General features: G+C 57.2%; 1 protein-coding gene across 1 annotated transcript in view; it reads left to right on the top strand.

Moving 5' to 3' along the window:
* The window catches only part of PDIA5 (protein disulfide isomerase family A member 5), a 102,428-nt gene that overhangs the window by 77,384 nt on the left and 3,692 nt on the right, over positions 1–21,352 (top strand). Inside the window, exons 12-15 of the mRNA XM_075556325.1 lie at positions 8,702–8,772; positions 9,330–9,490; positions 12,281–12,411; positions 17,372–17,442. Of these exons, the coding sequence (XP_075412440.1) occupies positions 8,702–8,772; positions 9,330–9,490; positions 12,281–12,411; positions 17,372–17,442 (434 nt within the window). The remainder of the gene's footprint in view (positions 1–8,701; positions 8,773–9,329; positions 9,491–12,280; positions 12,412–17,371; positions 17,443–21,352) is intronic.

Below are 21,352 nucleotides of genomic sequence, written 5' to 3'. Positions count from 1 at the left end.
CTGGACCGAGCAGGGTGCGACTTGCTACGTGGTGAATACTGTGTTAGGCCGGGTTGACGAGAGAAACAAATCCAGAGACACTCATATATACGAGTAAGAGAGCTTTACATCAGGAAGTGATCACCTATCAGGGAAACATCCCAGCCCCGTCCAACTCAAGTCCCTAAGTCCCTCTTCAGACTCGCAGCCACATGCAGCGATGCAGAACGCAGGAAGGTCCCAGGCTGGTGGGTGCAGAGCCTTGTGGATCCAGTAGCAGTGAAGGAGTCACAGGGCTCACACAGGTGGTCTCAGCTTGGCTCGTCAGCAGGAAGGCGAAGGCAGAGAGGGTGGAAGAGGTTCCCAGGACCCTCCGTATGAGGCCACACCCACTTCAAGGTGACATGAAATTATGGAGCTACCCCAGATACTAATCCTGCTCTGTTTTTGGTGTTACAGAGATTCCAGGTCTCCGGCTCTCCCTGCTTTGGTTTGAGGTGTCTTTGCTTGTGCACACGCTGTATGATTTGAGTGGTCAAACCACAGCTCCGATATTTCTTGCTTAGCGCTTACTATGAATCAGTTCCGGCTCTCACCACTTTCTACATAGCAACTCATTCAATCACAGCAGCAAATCCTGTGGCGGAGGAGATGTCCCCGTTTCCCCATTTTACAGAGTAGGAAAGGGTGGGTGGGCACCAAGGGCTCAAGACACATACCAGAGCTCATGCAGCCCCTCCTAAAAAATGGAGCCAGATGAGAGTCCAGACGGTCCAGTTCTGGAGGCCACCTGCTCACTGTGTGGCCGTTCTCGGGTCTGCCCACCTCCATCCTGAGCCCTGGGAGTCATGGGCTACTTAGGAAGCCTACCCCGAGGGGACAGGTGTGGTGCCTCCTATGTTCTTGTGTCGAGTTGCATCGAGCTGGGTTTTCATTTGCTGTGCCGGGCGAGAAGACGGGATATGATTTTCTTTCTTTGAGGCAGTTACCATCTCCCCCTTTTCCTTTTAACATTCCTTGTCTTGTAGGTTCTGTCTTGAGTGATTACAAAGGCTTTAGAAAGGCCCTTTGTGGCCACGTACTATCCCACTGTATGACCATGCCATAAATTACTTAACCAGCCCTGTCTGAGGACTACCGTGTATCCCCACCCCCCACCCCCCGCCTTAAATCTCACCTCACACATAAATAGTGCCCACGTGTCAGATTGTCTTCTCGGGATAGAAGCCTGGAGATGAAATTTGGAGAGCTTGTTACCCACCCGTGACCATGAAGGGCCAGCTGTCCACAAGTTTGCACAGGAAAGGGACTGAGTGCCAGCTCTGGTGTCCTTGAAAACCAGCCTGCTGTCCTGGGGCAATTCCCATTCCCCATCACCCCAGGGGTGCAGGGTGGAAATGCGCCCCACCGGTTGCTCCAGGCCCTGAGCTTTTAGAAGCCCCTCTTGCCTTCTTTAGCTGCTTGTTCTTGTTTGGAACGTCTTTTGAGAGCAGACAATCAGTCTCCTGGTCGGCAGCTCATGCACACCTGGTATCATGTTGCTTGCAGCCCCAGTCACATCACTCAGCCCACTTCCTGGGTCCACTCCTCCTCCTTCCTAACCTCCCTGAACTTTGTCCCTGATTGACTTCTCTAAGTGTGGAGGTGAGTTCCGCTCCAGACCTGGAAGGGGAGGTCTAAGGCAGGCCTTCCTTTGACATGCCTCTGGGTGGGCCCCCCACCCAGGAAACTTCTGTGTGGTCATCCAGCTCTCTTGCACCTGCCTGAAAGGGCCCCACACCTTGTCGAGGTTGCTTGTGCAGGAGCCCCACCTTCCCTCATGTGTCCCAAGACAGATGCCAGGTGACAGCCAGGATGTGGTGAGCCAGGTGCCCCTGAATTCTAGAGGCCGCCTGCCATCAACCAGGGAGTCTTCCAGTTTAATCTGGTGCCCTGGAAACTCCTCTTCCCGGGTCCCAGCGAAGTCCCCGTAGCCACCCTATCATAAAACCTGAAGGACAGTTGAATGTACTGGAATCCAGAGGCCTCCAAGGGCCGGGGTTGACGATCAGCCAGCTATTCCCACAGCCAAAAAGGAGCTGCCTCGCCCCGTGCTGCCTCTCGCCCCGCGCTGCCTCTCGCCCCGCGCTGCCTCTCGCCCCGTGCGCCAGGTCACAAAAGCATGTCAGTGCGCGTACCGCACATGATAAAAGCCCCAACCAGGAAGCTCGGCAGTCAAACTCAATGGCCTATCAAATCACAAACAGGACAGTAAAACGCAGCAGGCTGGAGCTCTCTGAGTCCAGCTCTTCCCTCCTGGAGGCCAGGCCCAGGGTGGAGGGCGGCGATCGCAGGAGGAGCGAGCTCCCAGATCGGGCGGGGACACCGCTCAGCACCTCATGACAGGAGCGGGTGGAAGCCTCGTGATAGCTAGAGAAGTCCAGGCTGTGTGGGGGAGCCAGAGCACTGAAGATGCTGGGGAACTCCGAAAATGACCCTCATACGCAGGACAAGGGTGTCCATGGGGGAGGGGAGGGGAGGGGAGGACACAGGGGCTGTCACGGCCTTGGCTGCCAGTGATGTGAAGCAGGAGTACTTCGTCCAATCAGCAACTGTTTGTGTACAAGCCAATGATACGGGACTGTAATTGTTTTAAAAAAGACCACCGCTGGCATAGCAACTCCGTTGTCTTAATTCGTGTTCTGTTTTTCCTAAGAGTTTCTAATATCCATTGCAATGACTACACAGAGTAAATTCACGATTCAAGGGTTTATGAAGGAAGTTAATGAGTTGCAATGCCAGGGAGACACGCTCGGGCGGAGCTGTTTATGAGGACATGTTACAGAGTTGTCAGGCCTGCTCATAAACGCTCAAAAGCTGTAAGCCTCCACCAGAAGGCTCTCAGCTCAAACACCATTGGCCAGCGATCTCCTCCCTGAACTACGTTAAGTGCCCAGGGGAACCCCATCCGCCAGCCTGCCGAAGCACTCAGCTGTAATTGCTCTGTGGGCTGGTGTGTGAGTCGGCGTAGACTACAGAAACAAATTCATGGACACTCGTGTGTATAGGAAAGAGCTTTACGGAAAAGAGTAATTCTGTATTACGAAAACAGCCCAATCCAGATCAAGTCCATAGGTCCGATATTAGCCCATGTGTTTGATACCAACCTATAAATTCCTCTTCAGACTCACGCAACACTTGCAATGACACCGAATGCAGGAAGATCACAGGCCAGTGGGTGGAAAGTCCTGTGGGTCCAGTGGTGGTAGAAGCATCTCAGCGCTAGTGTGGGTCTCCACGGGCCTCCTCCGGGCCTCTGGCTCTATCAGCACAGCTCCATGTGTCTTGTCAACAGGAATGTCAGCGGGAGAGGGAGAGGGAGAAAAAGAGAGGGAGAGGGGGTGTGTGAGTGTGTGGGTGGGTGTGTCCCACTTCCAGCTAGCTATTTACTCTTTAGTGCCTCCAAATGAGGTCATGAAGCTGTGACCTGATTGACAGGCTAGACTCCACCCCTTCCCTTGTAATAGTCTCAAATCGACACCAGATGCTGTAGCTACCGCAGTTGGGAAGCCCGCCACTGTGTTTCATGCTCTGGCAGCTGGTTCTGCTGCTGCTGCTCCTCTGATAGGTTGTAAGCTGCCTTCTGGATCCAAGAGGTTCACTGCACGGGGATCTCAGGTCCATAGGCGCTCCCCTCCTTTCTTCTTGCTGGTCATGAAATCCCTCCTCTTGCTTCTCAGAGGGCTCATTTTATCCACAGCTGTATGGCCCTCTGGAGAATCCGGTTCACAATGACTCACAGGTGAACCTTGTCAGTATTTCCCCCACCTGCTCACTAGACCCATGCAGGGAAAGGTCATTGGGTGGGAATTAGAGACCCGCTGGCCCTGCAGCACCCCCTACAGGGCCAAGTGGAACTGCTGCCCTGGGCGTACAAGGCCGTAACACGTGACAGAAGCAGACTGCCTCCTTGTCCTCCCACAGGCCTGCGGGTGGGTTCAAACTTCCCGCCTTGTGGTCAGCAGCTTGGTGCTTAATCCGCGGTGCCACCGGGGCTCCTTGTAGAGCGCTTTGGTCCAGTTAAGTCTGGAGTGCCGGGGCAAACCTGCACGATGCAGCCACAGCGAGCTCATTCTAAGGGTGTGTAGGCCCTGTCCTTGACCCTGGGGGGACGCGTTCAGTAAGACAGACCAGCGAGGCCCTGTCCTCATGCAGCTTCTCTTCTGTCGGGGGAGTGGACTCGGGACAAGAGAACAGCTCACTTCTGACCTGCGTACAACTCAGTGACTAGAATGTCTTCCTCGTAGAGAGCATGCTGGGAAGGTGTCACTGAGTAAGGTGACCGGAGGAGGAGGAAGTCTCTAGAAATGAGCTGTAGCCTCAGAAAGAGAATCTGGCTACTTACGGGAGGAGGAGGACCCGGCTCCAGGCCAGCCCAGGCTGATGGATGGCTGAGGGGTCAGACAGACATGCCCCCACCTCCCATCCTCTTCTTCTTCCTCCGTTATGACACCAGTGTCCCTCCCACACTGCTGCTTCCCTGCTGGGTCGATAAGTCATTGCAGTGGCCTCACGGGCAACGCCCACAGTGATGAGGGCTTTAGCAGGTGACCACAAGCCGGTGTCGGAAATCATTAAGGATGTAGCCTTTCATCCGTAGCAGCGCCCCTCCTCAGCCAGCAGCCAAGTCTTTCCAGCCAGTCCTCAGCCACGTGAGCCGCAGGCCACTGTTCTGGGCAGGCGGGCCTGCTGCTCAGCCTCCCGTCTCGGGGCTGCAGCTCCTCCGGTCTCAGGGGGCCTGGCCTCCGCCACCTCCCTCACTTCAGGTGGGGCGGGGTCTCTGCTGTGGGCTCTTCCCTGATGGTCCGGTCGTTCTCCGTTTCTGCGTCTGAGACAGCCATTCTTATGCCCAGGGCGCTGGCAATGGAAACAGCCATCTGTTGCCTGGGCCTTATTTGCAAGGTCCTAGCCATTCGCTGGCAGAGCCAGGCTAGGAGCTTTCATTTCACCCCACTGGCGTGAAGGGCTGGGGCACACGCAGATGGGGGCACGGCGTGTTCTGGCAGAGGCTGCACTGTCTCCGTCTCCTGGATTGGCAGCAGGGATGTATGTGTGGCAGGAGGAGAGAGCCACCAGGCCAGTGGACCGAGTGGGGTTGGAGGTCGGTGGGGGCCAGACTGGGGGCTTTGTGATCACGTGAAGGAACTTGGATCTTCACCTACCTGTCATGGGAAGTCGTTTGCTCTGACTTCGTGTTTTAGAAAGATATCCTGGCTGCTTGTAAATCTCAGAAGGCAGCGACCTAACCGAGGCGTGATGGAATCCAAAGCCATGGAAACGCATGGGTAGCTCTTTGGGATGGGAAAAGCTGCAGGTCCTTCACTGGGGAGCGCAGTGAACTGGGAGGCCAGGGACTAGACCCAGTGGGGTTGGGAGGGCCAGTGCCCCACAAGAGGGGCCTTGTCCAGCAGCTGTGATGGCCAGGGTGGGACTGCTCGAGGAAGAACAACACCCGAGGGAAAGGTGGGCTGTGTGGACACCTGTTGGCAGCTCCAAGCCAGGTGATTCCCATCATGGGCCCCGTCTATGTTCACAGAGGCCCCGTATGGCCTGAATCTGTGGTGTGGGCCTGGTGAGCTCACCGGAAGGCTGTGGTCTGGCGGATACCTGCCCAGTGCAGGTGCCCCACTTGTGTTACTTGGGAGAGAGCTGTGGCTGAGCTGGGTGCCCAAGAGGAGAGCCAGGAGGGTCTGCCAAAGCACCCGGCAGATACCCTACTGCCTGCCTCTGTCCCCAGTGGACATCGGGGTCTGCAGCTCCGGGGGCCCCACCACGGTTTTGGGGGGGTGGCAGGGAAGAGGGGTTGGCGGTGACCTCGGTGTGCTAGGGCTGAGTGAGGCCCGAGGGGAGACCTCTACAGCAGTGCGGGGCGAGTCCGGGACATTTGGAAAGAAACAACCATGTTTCGTGGACAGCTGCGGCTCTTCTCTGTGTCCCTTCGCCCTTGTCACCCCAGCCTCCTTTTTCTCAAAGTCTCTGCTTGCAGGTGGGCCTTCTCCCTCTAGGCCCTGGAGTGAGGGCAGGGTGCCAGGGGGGGTGTCAAACTGGAGGTGTGGTGTGTGTCCTTTTCACCGTTGTGGGCCAGGTTAGTGAGCCCGCCTCCTCACTGACCTCCTCGTTTCAGCGAGAGAATAATACGGACGATTTCACACAAAGCCACCCGGGATCCAGCTCAGGAGTGGGTGGGGAAGGGCTGGAGCCGGGCACCAGTGGGGCAGCCCTCCTGGGTCATGGCCTCCTAAGCCGGGCCTCCTCCGAAGGGATGAATGCACATGGGGCTTTACGCACCCCAGCGCAGGAGGGACCCCCGGTGGCACTGTGGGTTAAGTGTCGGGCTGCTGACCATAGCGTCCGCGGTGCAAATCCCCCCAGCCGCTCCCAGGAGGGGAAATGAGGCGGCTGCTCTAGAAGGACGGTGAGTGGGGGCTTGCCGGATTGACCTGTCCATCGGCCTGGGAAGGGACAGGTGAGGCTTTCAGTAAACCCCACAAGAGGGTCCAGGCTCTGCCCTGAGCTGCCCTCCTCCTCCCTCTTGGCTGCTCGATGGCTGCCCTTCCCACGAGCTGCCTCCTCGGCCATCAGGGCCCTGAGCTGGACACAGGTCAGCGTTGCTCACACAGGACTGCTGGGCTTCCAGTGTTCTCTGTCACAGGCCAGCCCTGGGGCCCTGGGTGTCACTGGTGTCCACAAAATTCTTTGGGGGGAATATCCATTTCCAGTTCTAGCCAACCCACTGAGCAAAACTAAAAGCCCCTTTGTGACCCGATGGACCAGAAAGCAGTGACTGGGCTGTCCCCACGTGAAATGTTCGTTTCTGGGAGTTGTTGTTCGGTGCTTCCTGGTCTGCTGTGACACAGTCACCCACCCGGTGTCCTAGAGAGCAGGACCCTGCCTGTCCTGTGCCATCCCCACAGTGTCATCCTGCATCCACCGTGTCAATCCATCTCTCCTTTTGTTTTAATAAATCACTTTATTGGGGGCTCGTACAGCTCTTACCACAATCCACACATCCATCCATTGTGTCAAGCACATTTGTACATTTGCTGTCATCATCATTCTCAAAACATTGCTTTCTACTTGAGCCCTTAGTATCAGCTCCTCATTTTCCCCTCCCTCCTCCACCCTCCCTCCCTCACAAACCCTTGATAATTTATAAATTATTACATTTTCATATCTTACACTGACCGATTTCTCCCTTCACCCACTTTTCTGTTGTCCATCCCCCAGGGAGGGGGTTATGTTATATGTAGATCATTGTGATCGGTTCCCCATTTCTACTCCACCTTCCTCCTGGTATGGCCACTCTCATTACTGGTCCTGAGGGGTTTATCTGTCCTGGACTCCCTGTGTTGTGACCTCTTATCTGTACCCATGTACATGCTCTGTTCTAGCTGGATTTGTAAGGTAAAATTGGAGTCATGATATTAGGGGGGAAGCATTAAAGAACTAGAGGAAAGTTGTATGTTTCATCAGTGCTATACTGCACCCTGACTGGCTCTTCTCTTCCTTGTGACCCTTCTGTAAGCGGATGTCCAGTTGTCTACCAATGTCTATACTCCCCCTCATTCCCATTGATAGGATTGTTTGTTCTGGGTCTTTGATGCCTGACACCTGATCCCTTCGACACCTCATGATCACACTGGCAGGTGTGTTCTTCCATGTGGGCTTTGTTGCTTCTGAGCTAGATGGCTGCTTGTTTATCTTCAAGCCTGTAAGACCCCAGCTGCATCAGTCCATCTTGTCGAAGGCCTTCTCTTTCTCATTGACCCAGCATGACGTCCTGCTCCAGGGATTAGTCTCCCCTGACAACCCACCCAAAGTATGTAAGGCGGAGTCTCGCATCCTTGCCTCTCAGGAGCATTCTGACTGTGTTCCCCAGACAGAGGTTTGTCTTTTGGCAGTCCACGGCATTTTCAGTATTCTTCACCAGCGCTGTAAGTCAAAGGCATCGATTCATCTTCAGTCTTCTTTATGCACTGTCCGACTTTGCTCTTATATTTCAAAACAGCGATGACTTTGACGTCCCACAATTCACAGGGTGGGGAGGCTGAGGGGGCTCCCTTCAGACCAGGAAGCTCCCGAGTGAGTCGTGAGGCCCTGTGGAAGGGGGCTTACACTGATCCTGACCCAAGGGAAACCCCTTTCTCAGTGCAAAGCCCCAGACTTGCTGGTGCCCCAGAGGAGTCAACCCTGGTGAGAGCAGCTGTGTAACACAACCTGCCTGAAGCTCTGGCCTCCAACCAGGTCACTGAGGCTTGTGTCCCTGCTCTGTGACTTGTCACCTACCTTGTCCGTGCCTCAGTTTCTTCTCCTAGGAAAGGGAGCATCCTACATGGAAGGACTGCCACGCACAGAACACAGGGCCTGCACATGCCAGATTCAGTCAGAAAGTCTTGCTCGCAGATTTCCAGTTCACAGATGCAAAGGATGTTTAAATACGACTGCAGCCAGTGGGTGGCTGCAGACAAGTTCTCTCCGTCATATACTTGGCTTTGTCTACTTAAAGTCGATTCCGTCACAGCGCCTCTACGGGCCACTTCACCTTTGCCCCTTGCCCTCCCACTGGTGACCCCTGTTGCCATTTTCTCCTGTCACTTGGTGCCTGGGAATGGAGGATACTGAATGGAAGAGGGGGTGATGGGCCCCCGGGGCCTGGGGATGACCTCTCTCGATGTCCCCCCAGGGTGTGGACACTGTAAGAAGATGAAGCCCGAGTTTGAGGGTGCCGCGGAAGTCCTCCATGGAGAAGCAGACGTAAGCGTCCTTTCTTGACCACCTCGTATCACACACACACGTACACACACACATACACACCACCACCACCACCCCATCCCCGGGAGGGCCTCAGCCAGCTCAGGGCTCTGGCATGGTTCAGCCTCACAGTACCCCGCCCCCTTCCTCTGGGGCCGTGACCATCACGGGAGCCCTGGTGACATGGTGGGTTGCCAACCACAAGGTCAACAGTTCAACTCCACTGATGGCTCCTTGATGGAAAAACCAGCCCCCGGGAAGGTTTGCCCCGAGGGCTGTGCTGCCTCGTCCTCTGGGGTCAGGGAGTCAGAATTGGCTTGGTGGCAGTCAGTTTGTTTGTTTGTCTTCTGTGGCCAGTGAGAACAGGCCCTGGGCCACCCCTGTGGTGGTGGGGCGGGGGGCGGGTTTCAGAGTCCCTGGATGGGACGTCATGGGCATGTGTGTCGGGCTTGCAATGCCCAGGCCCAGTGGACTGCCCAGCAGTGGGCGGAGGGTGGGGGTCAGGGTCGTCGGCGCTGCGTCTGAGGCTGACATGCACGGTTGGCCTCTCCCCACCCCAGGGCTCTGCTGTCCTTGCAGCCGTGGACGCCACCGCCAACAAGGCCCTGGCAGAGAGGTTCCACATCTCCGAGTTCCCCACCCTCAAGTTCTTCAAGAACGGGGAGAAGCATGCGGTGCCCTCGCTGAGGACAAAGAAGATGTTTGTGGACTGGATGCACAAGTAAGCCCCAGCTCAAGGGCACCTCGGGACCCCCAGCCATCCCCCACTGGATACCCTGGAGACCGACCGACAGCCCTTGGCTCGGCGTCCACAGGAACTGAGTCTGATTTGAGTCCCTAAAGCCTATTTCTCCCTGTGGCCCCACACCCTCACCCAGCAGGTCTTGGGGGCTTTTCTGGATGAGGCCCCATCAGCTGTCAGCCAGCTGGATGCTCCTCTTCCCTGAAGGACCCCTCTTCCTAATCTCCCCGGCCTCCTCCCCCCAAGGTCACTCTGTGAGTCAAACACCCCTCCGAGCACCATGAGACTCTGGGGCCCGGCGTCCCCAGTGGCTGGCGGGTCCTGCCCAGTGGCTGGGCGCTGAGGAGGCGCCTGCTATGACTGGCCTGAGCCCCCGTCCCAACGAGTACATCAGAGTCTCCCTTCCTCTGCGAGGGCTTCTGAGGTGCAGAGAGCCCACACTGTGCAGTGGAGCAACCTCCTTCCAACTTCTGCCCATCTCCAACCCCCACACCCACATGTACACATGCTCACCCCTCACCTGGACACTCAGCGGTGTGTCCTCAGCAGGCCAGCCTGGGCAGCAGCCGCTGGCTCAGGGCCTAAAGATTCCCTTGTAAGAGAGTCACAGAGTCGCAAAGGCACCATGCAGGGCGGGGGCGCGGACCGTTTACGTGGTCAGGCTGTGGGGCCTCAGCCTCGGTTCAGGCGGGCATCGCACCAGGTGTGAGGTGCCTGTGCAGAAGGCTGCTTCCAGGGCTCCTGCCCGATGCCTAATTCCCGAATGGCCCTCACCCACTTATAGAATGGACGCAAAGTTCCCACAGGACTCAGGAGAGGCCTCTGGCAAGAGATGGGTGGCCAGTTTCTCCCACAGGGGAAGGCTCTGCCAGTAGCCAGGCATTTGTCTGACTGCCCAGGGGGGTGGGGACCCCTTGCCCCTCAAAGGGCTGGGGCAGCCTCTCATCCCTTGTTCTTATGGAGCCTGAAGCCAGCACCGAGTTCACACCCACTGCTCCAGCCACACTGGGTACAGGACTGCCTCACCGGGAGGAACATGGGGCCCAGGTGGTCGGAGTTGTGGGTGGAGAACAGAGGAGCTTGGGGAGCGTCCATCATGGGGACAGGGCATGGGCATGAGCTATCCGTGCACAGGGCCCCGGGCTCAGGGGCACAGACTTGAGGATTCCTAGAGGCCTGCACTCCGGGGGTGACCTCCAGCTGAGCCCCCGTGTCCCCTCTGTATGATGGAGACAGGACTGCTTTCTCCAAAGACTCACGTCAAGCTCCAACCCCCCTGCTGTCTAGTCAGTGCCGACTCCTGGTGAACCTAAAGCACAGGGTAGAACTGCCCCTGCGAGTTTCCGGGACTGGCAAGCCTCATCTGCTGACCTCGCAGTTAGCAGCCCGGCTGGAAACCACTAAGCCGCAGGGCTCCTGTGTAGACTTAGGTAGGGAGTGGAGCCTCTCGGGGCAGGGCCACCATTCTGAGAACCTCTGGTCACATGGGCCCTTCCCTGAGGACCAGCGCTATAGGCCTGTGTCTGCTGGCCAGCTTCCTTCCCGGGGGGTGGGGGTGGGGGAAGCAGAGCGCTTTACCTCTTTCCATTGAGGAAACTCGGAGGGGCAGGGCTATGCCCAGAGACAGGCAGCAGCTCCCTCTGCTTCCTGCTTGGAGTCCGAACACAGAGAGCTCCAACTTGGGGTGCCGGACAGTATGGGTGAGACCAAAGGGGTGTTTCTGACATGGGCCTGGGTGGCCAAGCTGTGGGTGACCAAGGCCAGCCTGGGGAGACAGGGCTTGGGTGGGCCGGGGCAGCAAGGTCAGACTGATGGGGTCAACCATGGGGAACAGAAAAGAGGTCACAAGAGCAGGGGTGCTGATTGCCCCAATAAAGAAGGTGGGTTGAAGGCTGGCTTGAGCTCGGGGCAGGAAGTGTGTTCGAAGTCATACTGGGTTTCCTGCAGCAACGGGACCTCCAGGCAGAAACAAACGCCTGGAAATAGGGGCATGGCCGAGCACTCTGGATAGAGCCCCCCCCCTGCCCCCCGCAGATGGGTCAGATGGTTGGGGGATTGAGAGAGACCCATCCCAAAGGCAGGGCAGACATAGGAAATTAGGTGCTCAGTAGAGAGTGCTCCCCAAAACTGCTGCCCTCAGCCAGAGGCAGGGCCCGTGGGTCGCTGGCGGCTCCCAGAAACACTTCTTAGAGAAAGGAGAGAGAGAAAGAAGGGAGACAGTGGAGGCAGCAGCCAGGGCAAGATCAGGGAGAGATGACCGGATGAGGCCGGGACTGGGCATCTGTCATTTCTTAGCGTGCGTGTTCGGGCACCGCCTAGGACCCCAGAGCGGCTGCCATCCTTACTGGACACAGCAGATCAGGGAGGCTTGGAGGACTTTAGTGACACGCCTACGCTCACACAGCTGGGAGTGACTTGGATTGGTGGCCCCGCTCACCTCACTCTTCAACCATGCTCCCCGCCCTCCCAGGAAAGCCCTGGATTAGAGGATACGGGAGAGCCCTGAGGGTCCGAGGGGGGAATAGGGGGGCGGCAGGGAGTGGAGTGTGAGCCCCCTAGAGGAGGACCCTTGAGGAGTGGCCCTCCACATCTTCAGTTTCTGGGCCCTGCAGAAGGCATGAGAACTTCTTCTCCGGCGATGCTGATGGATCTGTGTGTGTCCAAACCAAGTGTTACGGTGGCTTCTCAGAAGGGGTCTCTCTCTGTGTGCTCCTGGGTGGGTGCGGGCCTGTAGGGAGGGTGTGCATGACAGCCCCTGTTTCCCTGCAGCCCCGAGGCTCCCCCGCCCCCAGAGCCCACGTGGGAAGTGCAGCAGACCAGCGTGCTGCACCTGCTGGGGGACAACTTCCGGGAGACCCTGAAGAAGAAGAAGCACGCCTTGGTCATGTTCTACGCCCCGTGTAAGTGGCTCATCTGTGATCGCTGAGGGGTGAGGGCAGAGGGGTCAATCAGACTGAAGCCGGAAGATCCTCAGGGACCAGGGCAGGCAGGGGGCATTCCAAATCTGGGGTCTTCTGCTGCTTTCCTTCTAGGCCGGGGGGCCTTTTCTCAGGCATTGTCCCTCACTTTGGAGACGGGTTGTCCACCTCCTCACGCCCCTGGGCTCGTCCCCTCTGCCAGCCTCTGCCAGGCCCTGGCTTCCTTCCCGTCACTCAGCTCCCTCACTTCCCCCAGGGGCCCGAACCTCACCCACCCACCCACTGACAGCCAGTCTTCTGAGCACCCCCGCCCCCGCCGCCTGCTGAGCCCCCATAGTGCCCGGCTCAGGCTGTGTCCCGCTGGGCCACTACGTTTACCCAGGCCAGCCAGCTCCAGTCCCTCTGTCCCCATCACCACCTCTCTGGGTGGCAGCGGTTCTCTTCGTTCCTCACAGAGCCTCCCTCTGTCCTCAGGGTGGGTGTCCCTGGAAGACGGAGTGGCTCCTGAGACATTAACTTCTTCCTCTGTGGCTGTGGGAGGCACTCAGCAAGATGGCACTGTGTCCTCCCTCCTCCGGAGCAGAGTGGGGGTCTGTCTATCTATCTATCCGTCACACGCAAGACACAGCCCTCCAGTATTCTCTGAGCAGCAGATAGAGCCCATTTTAGAATCAGGGGTCCTTGACCCCACCACGAGGGAGACAGCAGGCGTAAAGTGTGAGGCCTTCCCTCAGAGATGCCCCCCGCTACTCCTGCACACCCAGGACGAGCCACGGCATTCCCTCCCCTCAGTTCTCTTTGGCACATTCCTTTTGAGGCCCCACTGCCAGGTCCCCACACCTCCAGGGAATCTGAGGTACGCATCCTTACCACCCTGGAGGGGCTGGTGTTGGGGGAACCTTATTCCTCGCCGTCTCCCAACCCAGAAATGGTCTGTGCGGAAAACCAGCAGGGAGAGCAGCGTTATAGTGTGGGATCCACGCTCCCAGCGTGCGATGCACCGCGGGCGGTCTGCTAAAGAGGTAGCCAGGGCAGCAAGGAATCGTCGCCGTTGCGGCCGGTAAGGAGGGAGGTGTGCCATGACATCGTATCTTAGAGAACTGTCCACTCCTTCCCATCCTCCTGCCCTGGAGAGAAGGGCTGGGCCGCCTTCCAGGAAGGTAAGGAGCCCCGGTGATGCTGGGGCTAAGTGCTCAGCTGCTAGTCTCTCAAGTCAGCAGTTTGAACCCAGCCTCTGCCCCCAGGGAGAAAGTCGAGGTGGCCGTCCGCACATGAGGTCAAATGTAGAGCAAGCCATGGAGGAGGGGGATTTACCCACTCACTCCCGTGTGTACTCATCCCGACACCAAGACCTCCTTCCTCCTTCACCGCAGGACGGCTCTGGGCTGAGTGGGGCCCTGCGCCCCGGGACACTGGGGAAGTGCTGAGTGTCCACCATATGTTCTGTGCAGTGGGTTATTGTGAGAGCACCGTATGGACGCCTTCCAGGGGCCCGCCTCCCCGGAGGTGCCCCCCGCTGGGCTGGCTGAGCTGGAAGGGGAGGAAGGCAGGGAGGAACTTCTTCCCACCACCCCCCAGACAAACCCCCCAAATCTGCTCAGAGCCATGTCCTCTGCCTCACCTCTTGTCCAGGGCTGCCCGTGTCTAGGTTTGGGGCCTTTAAAACCATCAAGGGGCTGGGGGGAAGGAAAGAACTAAGCAAAAGTTGCTCTCCCTTTAACAAAACAAACCTTTTGTGACTACAAACATGTGAAACAGCATATGCAAAGGCGCTTCAAAAAGTTTGTGGGAAACACCCCTTACCTTCCCATTCCATTTTCTCAACCTTCCTGATGTCCCCAGTGCCTGCAATCTGTGCAGCTCTGCTCCTGGCTAGGGGCTGGATCCCTTGAGCCTCCCCCGGCTCCCCTCCTGCCCTTGCCTGCCCCCTGCTCTCCCCACCCCTCAGCCCTGCCCAGCCCAGCCCTCCTAAGGACTACACCTTCCCCAGTGGGCTGAGGGGGTGGAGTGGGCAGGGACAGTGGACTCTCCAAGGACCACAGAATCCATCATAATTAAGTTCTTCCAGTGATGAAAAGAATGTATACTAAATATACACAGGAACTTCAAAAAAATCTGTGAATATTATTTATTGTTTTTGCTTTTGTGGGTCCTTTTATTAGCCTAGTGCATTACCTCTCGCCCATCTTTACTTATTTTATCACTTCGTTAGGGGCCCTTACAGCTCTTATCACAATCCACACGTCCATTGTATCGAGCACATTTGTACATACGTTGCCATCATCATTTTCAAAACATCTTTCTACTTGAGTCCTTGGTACTCGCTGCTCTTTTTCCCCTCCCTCCCCCACTCTCCCACCCTCACGAGCCCTTGATAAGTTATAAATTACTGCTATTTTCATATCGGAAATTTGTTATGTCACTTTCCCTCCAACTCTGTGAAGCCTCCTCATACAGACTCTACAGAAAGGTCAGTGAGCCAAGTCCTTACCTGATAAGGCTGTAAGGTACACAGCAAGAGCCTAACCTTACACACACGCACACACATCCTACTGCCCCCACTGCCTGTCCCCCTGCTGGCTCCCCCTCCCCACATAGTCTCCCTGCCTTTCTCTGCTCGCTCCTGTCAGGCGCCCTCTCCTAGCTCTGAGCGGACTGCTCTTCTCGCCCGCTTGGCTGAGTGGTGTCTTTGATTTCCTGATGCCACAGGTGGTGCTCTCTTCAGAGCCCTGCCTCCTGGGCCCACCTGACTCCTTGGGAACATCACCCACTTTCTCACGCAGCCTTTGCTCCAGTTCTCCAGCTCTGGGGCGCTTGCCCTGGACTGATGGGAAAATGAGATGCTACCTCGGGCCATTCATCGGTGGCCTGGGTGTCTGACATTGAAACAGGCCGACCTTTACCTTGATACTTGGATGAGAAAAGTGGTTACAAAGGATCAATTAGTTGTGAAACCGGGTTCCAGGGAGAGGAAACTTACTTTCCTAGGAGCCTGGGGCCTCCTCCTGCTCCGTGGATAGGGCTGCCCGACTTGGCTGTGACATGCCTTATTAACCAGAAGGTCCCGCTTTCAAGATAACTCTGCGATTTATATAACTTCATTCCTTTATACGCGAAAGTTGTTATGAATTTTAGTTGGTATTTTCCTCTGCCAGGTCACATTTGAGAAGTGTAACTCGTAATTGATATTAAAATTTAAATCGTTAAAACCTTTATTTTCCCAGTTAGCTGCAATGATTTAGGATCTGCGAGGCACTCAGTCTCATTGTCCAAGTCCTGGTGACACGGTCAGGTGTGTAGGTAAATGATGGCTGCTAACCGCAAGGCCATCAGTTCCAGCCCACCAGCAGCTCCGAGGGAGAAAGATGAGGCTGTCAGTGCCCATGAGGATTTACAGCCTCGGGAATCCTGTGCAGGGTTGCTGTGGGTTAGAAGCCACTTGATCTTCCTGGGCTTGGGCTACCTCGTTACGAAGCCTGGTGGAGCAATGATTAAGCTAGAGTCTGTGAATCGAGGGGTTGCGGTTCAAGTCCGCCAGCTGCCCTGTAGGCGTGGGATGAGACGCCCTGCTCCCATGCAGCCTCAGAAACCCTCAGGAGCATCCTGCTGCATCCCCGTGAGCCCCTTTTGATGAGACATCTCGACAGACTCTGGTTTTGTCTCACATACAAGTCCCATGACAGCCCAGCTCTCTGGCCTCTGATGTCAGGGAAATTCCTAGGACCCCAGGTCTCACCTGTCTCGCTTAGGAGCCAGTTCAAGGGGCTGTGTTCAGAGGCGAGTGGTGGCTTAGCCTGAATTTGGTTCCACGAAACACCTAGAAGTGCTGGTCACCTTATTATACAGAGTGAAGGTAGAGGAGCGGAGCCATCTCGTCCCGCTGGTGACGCCCCGCCGTGCTAGCCCGGAGCCTCGGGACGGAGTGGACCAGCTCTCCCCAGAGGGCTCGGGGTGTCCCCCACCTGTGTCTCTACAGGCCAGGGACAGCCCCCTTCAGAGCACCTCTGTTCTCATGGCCATTTGTGCTCCGCAGTGTGTGGGGAATGGCTCAGCGAGAAGGTGGCCAGGCCGAGACGTGGTCCTTGAGCAGGTCCCGGCCCTGAGCTGGGCGGGTTCGCAGCGATGCACAGAATGGGAGAGACAGGTGTCAGGATGGGCAGTGATGCCTTCGTCCCCTCTGGCAGGAACCTCGGCCCCGGTGCAGCCCTGTAACACTGCTTCATCTTGGCCTGGGGGCCTGGGGGTCTCTGGCTCTGGGACCTGATCACAGAGCCAAGGGTAGACAGACAGTGTGAGAACCCGGCCAGGGTGGGCATGAACAGTGGAGGCCCCAGAGGGTGGCTGCCCCTGCCCGGCCCTCCCTACCCTTCCCCAGTCCCTCCCACTCTGCAAGGTTGTCCTTTGACAGGAGAACAGGCCAAACTCACTGCCATGAAGTCGATTCTGACTTCCAGCAACGGAGCAGAACGGGCCCTGCAGGTTTCCAAGACTGCATCTCTTTACGGGAGCTGAAGCCTCAGCTTTCTCCCCAGGAGCGGCTGATGGTCTTGAACCGTTGACCTTAAAGTTAGTGGCCCAACATGTAACCAACCCACCACTACTGGCTACATCACCAGGACTCCTTTGACAAGAGAAGTGAGGTTTAGAGTAGCCTTAGACTCTTCCGTTTTTAGCCCAAGCTCCTCTCTGTGGGTAAGAGTCAGGCGCCTCTAGCCCTGAGGGCAGCGTGCTATGGATGGGGCTGCCCACACCCTCCACCCTCATGGTTTGGGGGCTTTGGTTATAGGCAAAGGGAGGCCAGGCCTGGCCGAGGTGGGGACAGTGAGAGGAGGCCTCGAGGTCTGTGCCGTGGTGGACAGGCTCAGCAAGTGACCCCAGGCCTGCCACCTCCGTCCGGGGTTCACCACTCACTCCACCTGTATCTTCTGTCCTCCATCTGCAGGGTGCCCACACTGTAAGAAGGTCATTCCACACTTTACTGCCGCCGCTGATGTCTTCAAAGACGACCGGAAGGTGAGGACGCCCCTCCCCACCTGCCACCCATCCTGCCACGTGCCCCTCCCCTCTGGGTCCCCGTAGGCATAAGATGAAGTGGGCAGGGGCTCATGCTGCAAAAGCAACTGGCCAGGGACAGCGCCAACTTGGAGGAAGGGCCTTGGAGACGGGGGCCACCTGCTTGTTTATTTAGTGCTTGGACTTTTTACAGTAAGACTGTAGCCATGCATTACGGATATAATTAAAGATACAGATAAGAAAGGATCCAAGCAAAGGCAGCTGGAGGGGGCTGTGCTGGAGGAGAGCAGCCTCCTGAAGCTGCCGACTGGTGGAGCATAAAATTAACAAGCCGGAGCCCCAGATTGGATTGGAGGGGGCAGGGCGGGAGGGCACTGGGCACAGCCGGCTGCTCTGGCAGCCAGGGCCAGCCATGGGTGGGTCAGACCCGAGACTAGGTTGGGGGCCAGGACCCTGAACTTGGGGAGTGTGATCTGGGGCTGCTAGTGAGCTCCATGCCCGTGGATAAGTCATAGGATGCTGTAAAAGGCAGGGTGGTGGGGGGCTGGTCTAGATACCCACAAGGACTCTTCCTAGCCCAGGTTCCAGGGGTCTCTCACAGAAGGGGCACCAGCAACCCGCAATCATGTGGTGGCACACACCCACTCACAGCCAGACCCCGAGTCACGTGAAGTGGTCTCTTAAAACCTGGCTGGCATCTTCCCCAGGCAGTGCCAGGTGGCAGCAGGAGCAGCAGTTCTGCCTGGGCTGGATAGCCATAGGCAGCGAGTGAGTGAGAATTCGTGGCGGGGGAGCGCTTGTCTTCTGCTTGGTGGGGCTGGGCCGGGGCTTCGGTTGTTGCCAGGAGGAGGTCAGGCCTGTGGGTACAGAGGGGGACCTGGGAGAACAGGGTGGTTCTAGTCGGAGGCACCGGGTGAGGAGCAAACCAGGGGTGCCCAGGCTCCTGGGACCCTTCCCTGGACTCAAGAAGTCCCATCATTACCCACACACCTCATCCATCCAGGGGGCACTATGGAGACCAGAAAAACGTTGTTTCCGCCCCGTCACTTGAGCTGCACAGAAAAGGGTGGCCAAGAGGGTCTCCTACCCCCAGTGCTCCTGCCACAGGCCTGTATCCAGGGAGCCCCAGTTTGCAGTGGGCTAGTTTGGGGAAGACCTTTTGCCATCCCATGAATAGTTATTGTGCCTGGGCTGCGGACTGGAAAGTTGGGGGAGGTTTGGTTCTACCCAGAGGTGTCTAGGAACGAGGTCTGGCCATCTAGTGCTGACAGAGCAGCCACTGAAGCCCTGAAGGCACACTTCTACGCAGATCCACACAGGGTCTGTGTCATGAGTCAGTGTTGGTGCCACAGTGAGCGGGCCTTATGCTGGGATAGTGGCCACTTCTCAGCGACTCGCAGCCCGGCCGCTCAGCAGACACAGTGCTCTGGACAGACAGCAGGAAGGCTGAAATGAGGTGGGCTTCCTGTACACTGGACACCCTGGTCTCTCCAAGCTAAGGAGGCCTGTGATGTTGAGGGTGCCCCTCGGCCACGTGGAGCCTGGGCTGGGGCCCTGGCGGGGCCCCTGACGGAATCAGCCTGCATTTTGTGGGGTTCCTGCACCACCACCACCCCTGCCCCCACTAACTGCAGCAGCATCAAGATCAGAGCACCGGCCTGGGGTCATTTCCGGTTCATGACGACCCCGTGGTGGCAGTCGCCTGCGCCCTCCGCTCAGACGCAGGTTGCCCAGCCTTTCCTCCTGGACACCTTGGGGGGCATCAACCCTCTGCCTGTTGGCAGGTAGCTGGGAGCTTAACCGTCTGCACCCCGGGATGTGCGCTGGCCCGCAGGCCCCTCCTCCTCTCCAGACACACGCGTGCCTTTAGCCGACTGCCTTAACTTGCCGATCTGCCTTTTTAATTCTCTTTTTGCCTTTTTTATTCTCTCGGCCCCTCCTTCCAGCGTCCTTTCCTCCAGCCAGGACGCGCCGTTGCTCTTTTCCCAGCACATGTCCTGATTCCTCTGGAGGCGGACCTTGGTCTCAGCTCCGCAGGCAGGGCAGCCCCCCCACCCCCACCATCCGGAGCCATCGCATCCTTCCCTGGCACGGCCACCTCAGGGGCCCATGTGACTGGGCCCGCTCGGGCAGGGTCTGAGGTTCCTGCGGGCCATCTGGTGTGGCTCCAGTCTGAGGCTTGAGGGGGGAGGGGGCAGGCCTGCCCTCCCTCTCCATTTATGTGGGAACGTCTGACCCAGAGAGGCCGTGCCTTTCACCCAAGCTGCCCAGTAAGCTCACTGACAGCCAGAATGGGGTTTGTCGCTCCCCGTTCTCCCTGACCGCCACTCTGCTGCTTCTGCCACTCTTGAGCTAGAATTATATTTTTGTCCACCCAGAAAGAGTCCCGGCTCCTTCCCCGATCAATATGCACGTGGTTGTTCACTTCCATTTTCATAGCCAGAGTCAATATTAGCTCCTGCAGAGATTTATTTTCCTGAATCAATAAAGCTGTGTGAGGCCACTCATATTTTAGCTGGGGATCCTCCTGTCCCTCCCGGGAGCTCACCTGGGGACTTTGTCCATTGACATGCCAGGTGGGAAAGGGTCAGGGTTGGAATGGATGGTGTCCCTGAGGGGGGCCTGAGATTAAGGGTCTGTGGTGGAAGGCTGGCCTAGCAGAGACAGGTGACAGCTGGGCGGGACTTGCCCTCCTGGGCTTTACCCGCTGTGGCCTTGGTGATAGCGCTGGCTGTGCCGCAGCCCCTTGCTATGTTTATAAGATCAGCTGCCCGTCAGGGAGCTGAGAGCAGGGACTTTGTGTCTCTGAACTGACCATAGTCCCTACCCCTGCCAGCTGTTCTCTGGTCAAGCCAGACTCATGATGGCCCTGTGTGTCAGGGCAGAACTGTGCTGAGGGCTTCTGGTGTCAGGTTTCTCCAGAGTAGATCGCCAGGCCTTTCTTCCGTGGCATGATGGGTAGATTCAGAGTGGCAGCTTCTCCATCCAGCTTAGCCCAGTGTGTTAGTCTGAGCAGACTAGAGAAACAAATTCATAGACACTCACGTGTGTGTAAGAAAGAGCTTTACATACAAGAGCAATTGAATATTGAGAAAGCATCCCAGCCCAATCCAGATCAAGTCCATAAGTCCGATATCAACCCGTATGTCCGATACCAATCTATAAAGTCCTCTTCAGACTTAGGAAACACAGGCAATGACGCTGAGTGCAAGAAGATCACTGGCCAGTGGGTGGGAGGTCTTGTGGATCCAGTGGCGGTATCAGCATCTCAGCGCTGGCAGGGGTCTCCACGTGGCTCTGGCTGCATCAGCGGAGCTCCATCAGGCTCGTCATCAGTAATCCCTGGAAGGGAGTGTGTGTCCCACCTCCAGCGAGCTATTCATCTCCTCAGCATCTCCAAACGAGGTCATCAAGCGGAGACCTGATTGACAGGCCAAACTCCACCCCTTCGCTCTTAATACCGACAACCGATGATGTAACTACCACTGTTTGCACCCTTAGGGACTCACAGGGCACCTTGCTGTTGTAGACGCTAGGGTGGGGGGTCGCCATGGAGCCAGCACCAGCTCACAGTGACCCCATGTGTGCAGAGCAGAGCCACTTCACAGGGTCCTCGGGGCTGGGGCCTCTCAGAAGCTGTGCCAGGTCTGCCCTCCGACGCGTGTGGCACTGCCACCCAGAGACTCCTCAGGACCTGTCAGAGCGCTGTGGTGGTGCCAGATGGCAGGCTTGGCACTGACCGCCTCTCTTCCCACGGATGCTTTTGAAGCCTTATGCCGGGTCCACAGTACCATCACCCGCGCGCGATCCCTGCCTCACCTTGCAGGGGAGGACGCTGACTCCCCGGTGAAGTCACTAGCCCAGAGTCATGCCGCTGGCTGGTGAGGAACAGAGTCAGAATTGCATGAGC

Source organism: Tenrec ecaudatus, chromosome 8 (assembly GCF_050624435.1).
Source record: "Tenrec ecaudatus isolate mTenEca1 chromosome 8, mTenEca1.hap1, whole genome shotgun sequence".
Taxonomy (NCBI): domain Eukaryota; kingdom Metazoa; phylum Chordata; class Mammalia; order Afrosoricida; family Tenrecidae; genus Tenrec; species Tenrec ecaudatus.
Note: the sequence above shows the minus strand (reverse complement) of the source record. Positions and strands in the feature narration are given on the sequence as shown.